This window comes from Aegilops tauschii, chromosome 2, assembly GCF_002575655.3.
Source record: "Aegilops tauschii subsp. strangulata cultivar AL8/78 chromosome 2, Aet v6.0, whole genome shotgun sequence".
NCBI lineage: Eukaryota > Viridiplantae > Streptophyta > Magnoliopsida > Poales > Poaceae > Aegilops > Aegilops tauschii.
Window position 1 is genome coordinate 624,412,495 of NC_053036.3, and position 9,243 is coordinate 624,421,737.

At 47.7% G+C, this 9,243-nt stretch overlaps 1 protein-coding gene across 1 annotated transcript; it reads left to right on the top strand.

Moving 5' to 3' along the window:
• The first annotated feature begins 2,153 nt into the window (after window positions 1–2,153).
• LOC109765942 (uncharacterized) lies at window positions 2,154–9,012 on the top strand. The gene is made up of 6 exons (XM_020324709.1): window positions 2,154–2,304; window positions 3,551–5,067; window positions 5,655–5,830; window positions 6,191–6,300; window positions 6,463–6,693; window positions 9,002–9,012. Exons 1-6 carry the CDS (start codon window positions 2,154–2,156, stop codon window positions 9,010–9,012), a joined length of 2,196 nt encoding a protein of 731 aa, XP_020180298.1.
• Window positions 9,013–9,243: the final 231 nt, after the last annotated feature.

The window sequence follows — 9,243 nt, forward strand, 5'->3', positions numbered from 1 at the left end:
TACTCATCCAAAGTACTCGCAAGCAAGGAGCTACACTACATATGCATGGGTATATGTGTAAAGGGCCATATCAGTGGGCTGAACTGCAGAATGCCAGAATAAGGGGGGATAGCTAGTCCTGTCGAAGACTACGCTTCTGGCCACCTCCATCTTGCAGCATGCAGAAGAGAGTAGATTGAAGTCCTCCAAGTAGCATCGCATAGCATAATCCTAACCGGCGATCCCCTCCTCGTCTCCCTGTTAGAGAGCGATCACCGGGTTATATCTGGCACTTGGAAGGGTGTGTTTTATTAAGTACCCAGTTCTAGTTGTCATAAGGTCAAGGTACAACTCCGGGTCGTCCTTTTACCGAGGGACACGACTATTCGAATAGATAAACTTCCCTGCAGGGGTGCACCACATAACCCAACACGCTCGATCCCATTTGGCCGGACACACTTTTCTGGGTCATGCCCGGCCTCGGAAGATCAACACGTCGCAGCCCCACCTAGGCTCAACAGAGAGGTCAACACGCCGGTCTAAATCCTATGCGCGCAGGGGTCTGGGCCCATCGCCCATTGCACACCTGCACGTTGCGAGGGCGGCCGGAAGCAGACCTAGCCTAGCAGGCGTTCCAGTCCAATCCGGCACGCGCCGCTCCGTCGCTGACGTCAAGAAGAACTTCGGCTGATACCACGACGCCGGGATACCCATAACTACTCCCGCGTAGATGGTTAGTGCGTATAGACCAAATGGTCAGACTCAGATCAAATACCCAGAACTCGTTAAGCGTGTTAAATATCCGCGAACGCCGACCAGGGCCAGGCCCACCTCTCTCCTAGGTGGTCTCAACCTGCCCTGTCGCTCCGCCATAAAGTAACAGTCGGGGGCCGTCAGGAACCCAGGCCCACCTCTACCGGGATGGAGCCACCTGTCCTTTCAGCCCCCTCATCAGAATCACTTGCGGGTACTCCTCGAGCCGACCCGACTTTAGTCACCACATGTGTCATGTATAATGTATATAGTATATACCCGTGATCACCTCCCAAAGTGATCACGGCCCAGTAGTATAGCATGGCAGACGGACAAGAGTGTAGGGCCACTGATGGAACACTAGCATCCTATACTAAGCAGTACGATAGCAGGTAAGGATAACAACTGTAGCAACAATGACAGGCTATGCATCAGTATAGGATTAACCGAAAACAGTAACATGCTTCACTACTCTAATGCAAGCAGTATAGAGAAGGAATAGGCGATATCTGGTGATCAAGGGGGGGCTTGCCTGGTTGCTCAGACAAGAAGGAGGGGTCGTCGGTGACGTAGTCGACCACAGGGGCATCAGCATCGTCACGGGGTCTACCGAAGAGAAGAGGGGGGAGAAACAGTAAATACATAGCAAGCAAGTGCATAACAAGACAACAGGCAGAGCTAGACGTGTTCTAACGCGGTATGAGGTGATACCGGTGAAGGGGGGGAACATCCGAGAAAGTATCCCCGGTGTTTCACGTTTTCGGACAGATGAACCGGAGGTGAAATGTTGCAGGTTCACTATGCTAGGGACGCGTGGCGGACGAACGGACTGCGTATTCGGATTCGTCTCGTCGTTCTGAGCAACTTTCATGTAGAAAGTATTTTCATCCGAGTTACGGATTATTTTATATGATTTTCTAAAGATTTAATCATTTTCTGAATTTTAATTAATTATTTAATTCAACATTATCCAAAACAGTGTTGCGATGACATCAGCATGACATGATGCTGACGTCAGCAGTCATCTGACACGTGGGTCCCACATGTCATAGACTGATTAGGGTAATTAGGGTTAACTAATTAATTAAACTAATTAATTAAATTAGATTAATCTAAACAGGGTTAATTAACTAATTAATTAATTTTTATTTTTTTTATTTTTTTAGTTATTTTAATTTTCTTTCTTTTTTTCTTTTTTTTGCGTTCCAAGGGCGTGGGCCCCATCTGTCATTAACACAGGGGGGGAGGACCCACTGGTCAGTGGTACAGGGGCCCGGCGGAGCGGGCGTAACGGGTGGCGGGGTGGGACGAACCCGCCAGGGCTCGCGAGCACACGCCCGAGGCGTGGCCGCGGCCAAGGCGCGCCGCCGGCGAGCAAGGTGCGGTGGGGCGGGGCCTGCGGCGGCCGAAGGCGGGAGGCGATGCGCGGGTGCGCGCGTCGGGCGTGGTCGATGCGGCACGGGCGCGGCCAGGGCGTGGCCACGGTGGGGCGGCAAGCCACGACACGCTGGGCTGCGGGCGCGCACGGCTGTGAGGCGGTTGCGGGCACGCACGGGGCGCGGGCACGACATGGTGAGCGCGGTCGAGCGGCGGTGCCCACGGCCAAGAGAGAGAGGGGGGAGGGCATGGCCCTCACCGGCGTTGCAGGGGTACGGGGGAGCGGCGAGGCTCGGTGGAGCCGGTGATGGAGAGGCGGGGACGGTGCAGTCCGGCACGAGGGTGAGGAGGCGACGGCGTTGACGGAGTCGGGCGGCGCTGGGGATGGACGCAGGTGGCGGGGGCGCGAGGCTTGATGGAGCCAGCGAGGGAGAGGTGAGGAGGCGAGGCGGTCCGGTGGCGGCGGCATCGGGGTCCGGCCACGGCGGTTGGCGTCGAGGTCGAGGCAGCGGCGGTCGGCCCCGACCTGACCCAAGCAGGGGGCGGCGCCGCGGGGAACGACGTCGGGGTGGCGGGGCGCGGTTCGATCTGGACGGCGGAGTGCGATGGCGGACCGGGGCGGCGGCGAGGAAGCCAGGAGGGGCGGCGAGGCGGGCGACGGGTGGCGTCGGGGGTGCCCGCTCCCGATCCAGAACGGGGGAGGGAGAGGGGGATCGAGGGGGAGCGAGAGAGAGAGGGGATCGGGGAGAGTGGGTGGGGTTCGGTTTGGGTTAGGGTTTGGCTGGGGGGGGGTGAGTGGATAAGGGGAGTGGGGTTGGGCCGCAGCTGGGCCGGCCTGTGGCTAGCTGGGCCATTCGGCCCAGGGAGAGGGGGTTCTTTTGTTTTCTTTTTCTGTTTTCTTTTCTTTATCTAATTTCTTTTTTTTAACTTTTGTTTTATAAAATATAAATGCAACTCCTAGATAAATGTTATAACTTATTCTACTGCCCCCAAAAAGTTTGACACCTAATTAAAATAGTTTGCATTATTATAATTTTTAAAAGGCATTTAATTAATTGACATAGCTGCTGTTTTAATTACTTTATAGCCTTTAAACATTTTATAAAAGTGTGGTTTCCCCACTAGTATTATCCATGGTTTATCTGACACATTTTGGACATTTTAGTTTTAATGTTTGTAAACTTTTACCGCTAGATTCGATTTTGAATTTGAATTTGAATCGGTATCGAACTAACGCGAGATTTAGCAACAGTATCCTGGTGACGTGGCATCGTTAACGTGGGATTACTGTAGCTTACTATCCGGGCGTCACATAAGAACCTTGTAAGAGCTTGTTAAGACGCTTCCATTTGCTGTGTTGAGAGGCACCACTGCAACTGCATAGTAGTTGATAGGGATAACCTTCACTGTGTGTTCCTGTTTTTTGTGTTTACAATGGCAGGTACCGGCGAAAACGGCGATAGCACTCCCAAGGATTTCAAGGAATGTGTCAGCCAAGAGCAACTACAAGCTACCGTAGAGAAGGTTCAAGACGGGATGAACGAGGCAATCAAGAAGGCTGTTACTGATGCGCTCATTGAACTCAACCTCGGCAACAGCATCGAGCGGTTGGACAAACGGATATCCACGTTAACTGATAGGGTTACCGAGTTGGAAACCCGTTTAACAACCAACAACGACGACGTGTCCGGCAGCAACACCAGTGGACAAATGCCAGAAGACACGGTGTATGATGCTAATGGGAACATAGATCAAGCAGCTACACGACAAGCAAGATTGCGCCAACGTCTTCGCCGTAACACTCAAGGTATGGGTAGTACAGTTAATCAACATCGCCATCAAGGTAATAATAATCATGCTCCTGATGATCCTTATGCTAAGATTAAGTTAACAGTACCAAATTTTTCGGGTCGTTATGATGCCGAGGGTTACCTTGATTGGGAGATGACGTTAGAACAGAAGTTTAATTCCCACCTTGTTCCTGAGCAACATAGAGTTCGACCAGCTACTAGTGAGTTTAAGGACTTTGCTATTATTTGGTGGAATGGGCTAGCTGGACAGGGTGCTTTACCTGATACATGGGAACGACTTAAGGTAGCTATGCGTGATCGTTTTGTTCCTCCTTCGTATCATAGAGATTTGCGTAACAAACTGCAGTGTTTAGAACAAGGAGAAAAATCTGTACAAGATTACTATGCTGAGCTTCAAAAGGGTTTGATGCGTTGTGGTATAGTGGAGGGGCTTGAGGATTCTATTTGTCGTTTTTATTCGGGTTTGAGGCGTGATTTTCAGGACATTGTTGATTATAAAGAATTTCATACTGTCAACCAGTTGTTCCAGTTTGCTATGCTTGCAGAGAAGGAATTGCAGGGACGTGAGCAGCGGAACAAGAGCAACGTCCACGCCTCCTACACGCCACGCACGACGGCTCCTTCGAGGCTGCCTAAGCCATCCTCTTTTCGGGTGCCCCTAACAGCGGACCAGCAAGCTTCTGCCTCAGCCAGTCGTGTTACTACAACACCTACACCACCTTCTGCACGTCCTACATATTCAGGTAAAAATTCTTTGCAGGTTCCCGCCAATAGTGCTTCGTCCGTCGCCTCGACGGGACGCACTTCCAGCATTCAGTGCCATCGCTGCCAAGGACGTGGCCATATGCAGAAGGATTGCCCAAGTCAGCGGGCATATGTGGCAACCGAAGATGGAGGTTATATCAGCACCTCCGATGTGGAGGATGATGCTAATGATGATGATGCCGCCACCGATGACGATAATGAGGGTCATGTCCTTGGGGGCGCCGATACTTCAGGCTACATGAACATTATTGTTCAGCGTGTGCTCAACACACAAATTCAGCAACCTGAGAAGCTACAACGCCACAATTTGTTTCAGATTTTCTTCATTATCAAGAACGGACGAGCACGTGTTATCATTGATGGAGGAAGTTGCAACAATTTGGTGAGTTCTGATCTGGTCAAGAAGCTTTGTTTGACCACACGACCACACCCACATCCATACCATATTCAGTGGTTAAATCACTCTGGAAAAGCTAAGGTAACACAAACATGTAGAGTTCCTTTTCCCATTGGTGCCTATGCTGATTCTGTTGATTGTGATGTCGTACCTATGCAAGCTTGTTCACTTTTGTTGGGTTGGCCTTGGGAACATGATAATGATGCTACACACCATGGAAGAAGTAATAAATACACTTTTGTGCATAAAGGGCAGAAAATTACTTTGGTACCTTTGACCCCTGCTGAAATTGTACAAGCTGATAGAGAGAGAGAGCTGCTAGTTCAAGTGATGCTAAATCTGAAAATCAGCAAGTTGCTAATTCTGTTTTTCCACCTAAAAAAGATAAGCCTGCACCTATTTCTAAGGCCGAGGGAATTAAATTGAAGGGTGGTGTTATGCTTGCTACAAAATGTGACCTTGCTGAAATTTCTGATGATGATATTTGCTATGCTTTGATATGCAAACGAGCTTTGTTTTCACTTGATGATATTGCTAGTTCGTTGTCTCCTGCTGTCACTAACCTTTTGCAGGAGTTTGAGGACATTTTCCCAGCTGAGATACCCCCGGGGCTGCCACCTATGAGAGGGATAGAGCATCAAATTGATTTGATTCTGGGTGCAACTTTGCCAAATCGTGCTGCCTATCGAACCAACCTCGAGGAGACCAACGAAATTCAGCGACAAGTCCAAGACCTTTTGGACCGCGGGTATGTACGTGAAAGCCTTAGTCCTTGTGCTGTTCCTATACTTTTGGTTCCTAAGAAAGATGGTACTTGGCGTCTGTGTGCTGATTGTAGAGCCATCAATAATATTACTATTCGGTATCGTCATCCTATTCCTAGGTTAGACGACATGCTTGATGAGCTGTGTGGTTCTATAATTTTCACAAAGATTGACTTGCGGAGTGGCTACCACTAAATTAGAATGAAACTTGGAGATGAATGGAAAACAGCTTTCAAAACTAAATTTGGGTTGTATGAGTGGCTGGTAATGCCTTTTGGCTTGACAAATGCACCTAGCACTTTCATGCGCTTAATGAATGAGGTTTTAAGAGCTTTTATTGGTAGATTTGTGGTGGTTTATTTTGATGATATCTTGATTTACAGCAAGTCTTTGGATGAACATATGGACCATTTACGTGATGTTTTTAATGCTTTAAGGGATGCACATTTGTTTGGTAACCTTGAGAAGTGCATTTTTTGCACGGACCGAGTCTCTTTTCCTGGTTACGTTGTTACTCTACAGGGAATCGAGGTGGATGAAACGAAGATTGACGCCATCCAAAGCTGGCCGCTACCCCAAGCTATCACACAGGTGAGGAGTTTTCTTGGTCTTGCAGGTTTCTACCGCCGCTTCGTCAAGGATTTTAACACCATTGCTGCACCACTGCATGAGTTGACGAAGAAGGGTGTGGCATTCCATTGGGGGAAGGCACAAGAGGAGTCCTTTGGCACCTTGAAGGACAAGCTTACGCACGCACCATTGCTGCAACTTCCTAACTTTGGTAAGACTTTTGAGCTAGAATGTGATGCTAGTGGAGTCGGCATTGGTGGTGTTTTGATGCAAGATGGTAAACCCGTTGCATACTTTAGCGAAAAATTGCATGGTCCCGTTCTGAATTATTCCACGTATGACAAGGAATTGTATGCACTTGTGCGTTCTTTAGAAACGTGGAGTCATTATTTGTGGCCTAAATAATTTGTTATTCATTCTGATCATGAATCGCTTAAGTATCTTCGCTCTCAAAATAATTTGAATCGTAGGCATGCTAAGTGGGTTGAATTTATTGAATCTTTCCCTTATATCATCAAACACAAGAAAGGGAAGGATAATGTGATTGCTGATGCTTTGTCTAGACGATATACTTTGTTGTCTCAACTTGATTGTCTAATTTTTGGACTTGAGTCAATAAAAGAACAATATGCGCTTGATTCTGACTTTAAAGATGTTTTGCTGCAATGTCGAGAGGGGCGTACATGGAATAAATTTGTCCTTAACAATGGGTTTTTGTTTAGAGCTAACCGTCTATGCATTCCAGTTGGTTCCGTTCGTCTTTTGTTGTTACAGGAGACGCATGGAGGAGGATTGATGGGTCATTTTGGTGCGAAGAAGACGGAGGACGTTCTGGCCACACATTTCTTTTGGCCAAAGATGAGGAGAGATGTTGAGAGGTTCGTGGCTCGCTGCACCACATGTCAAAAAGCTAAATCTCGCTTGAATCCACATGGTTTATACATGCCTCTTCCTATTCCTTCTATTCCTTGGGCAGATATTTCTATGGATTTTGTGTTAGGATTGCCTAGGACTAAGAGGGGAAGGGATAGTATTTTTGTTGTGGTGGATCGTTTTTCTAAGATGGCACACTTTATACCATGTCATAAAAGTGATGATGCTGTTTATATTGCTGAACTCTTTTTCAAAGAGATTGTTCGTTTGCATGGTATGCCTTCTACTATTGTTTCAGATCGTGATGCAAAATTCTTGAGTCATTTTTGGCGCACCCTATGGAACAAGTTGGGTACAAAATTGTTGTTTTCTACAACTTGTCACCCACAAACTGATGGGCAAACTGAGGTGGTGAATCGCACTTTGGGCACCATTTTGAGGGCTGTTTTGAAGAAAAATTTGAAGATGTGGGAAGAATGTTTGCCTCATGTGGAGTTTGCTTACAACCGGGCAACACATTCTACCACCAAGGTAAGTCCTTTTCAGGTAGTGTATGGTTTCAATCCCCGTGCTCCTATTGATATCTTGCCTTTACCTACAAGTGAGAGGATTCACAATGATGCCAAAGAACGTGCTGATTTTATCTTGAAAATGCATGAGACAACAAAGCACAATATTGAAAAACTGAATGAAAAGTATAGAATTGCTGGTAGTAAAGGTAGACAAGAAGTTAAACTAGAACCGGGTGATTTGGTTTGGTTGCACTTGAGAAAGGATAGGTTTCCAGATTTAAGAAAGTCTAAGTTGATGCCTAGAGCTGATGGTCCTTTCAAAATACTTGCCAAGATAAATGATAATGCATATAAACTTGAGTTGCCTCCCGAGTTTGGGGTTAGTTCCACCTTTAACATTTCAGATTTGAGGCCATATTTGGGAGAAGAGGATGAGTTTGAGTTGAGGACGACTCCAATTCAAGAGGGGGAGGATGATGAGGACATCACTCCTTCGGATACATACAAAACTCCACTGGAAATACAAGGACCGATCACTAGAGCTCGAGCGCGACAATTGAATTTAGAGGTGAGCTCGTTCCTAAGCACTTCTTTATATGTTCCTGAGAATAGATTGCTACCTAATGATTATATTATGATTAGGAACCATGGAGAGCACCAGGAGATACTAGGAGAGGGGCTTGGAGGTGGAGAGGACCAGCAAGGGCGTCCAAGTCAAGGTGGAGGCCCAAACAAAGTTGACTTCGAGTCTGTTTCGGAGTCCAGGAGCAGTCTGCACTAAAACGTTTGTCCAGGTCGCATACGGGCTCGGTTTTGGACGTTCTATATATGCACAGATAGCTGAGAAGATAACCTATCCAATGGCGCTGGTCCCATGGTCAAATTCCTCCTGAATCAACGGGAATAATCGAAACAAAAGACGCCCAGAATCTGTCCCGGTGCTGCGCCACCGTTTTTGGCCTTTGGGCCATGTATCTTTTTGAGCCCAATTAGGGGCGTGACCAGAGGGTCCTTGCTTAACCCTAGACCATATTTACAGCCGCCGGTGCTTAGGTTAGGGTCGGGTTTTGCTTAGATTATCCTGTCAAGAACAGTTTTGCCGTTCATCGGTTTGTGAGACCCCAACTTCGTGAGATTAATCATACATCTGCAATTTGGTTGCATTCTTTCTTGTTCTTGCTTGTGTTCTTCGATTCGCAGGCAAGGATTAGCCTTCTTGGCGAGGTCGACCGTGCATCGCCGGTCGATAACCAGAGGAGACGTGGTGCTGTGATTGCGGGGTTCAGAACGTGTTGTTCGGAAGCCGGATCGAGTTGTGTCAAGTTTCCACCAAATCGAGAGTTATCAAAACCTTTCGGAAGATCGGGACACCCTTGCTCATATTAAGTTATAAAGATAATATATACCACATCCGAATCATAGACAGGACGAGGGCCGACGGG

Excerpts from the sequence above, each read along its gene's own strand:
- LOC109765942 (XM_020324709.1), top strand. The coding sequence starts at position 2,154 with ATGCGCGGGTGCGCGCGTCGGGCGTGGTCGATGCGGCACGGGCGCGGC. Across the intron at positions 2,305-3,550 it reads CGGGGCGCGGGCACGACATG|GTACCGGCGAAAACGGCGAT; the intron begins GTGAGCGCGGTC and ends TTACAATGGCAG. Across the intron at positions 6,301-6,462 it reads AAGGGATGCACATTTGTTTG|GTTTCTACCGCCGCTTCGTC; the intron begins GTAACCTTGAGA and ends TTGGTCTTGCAG.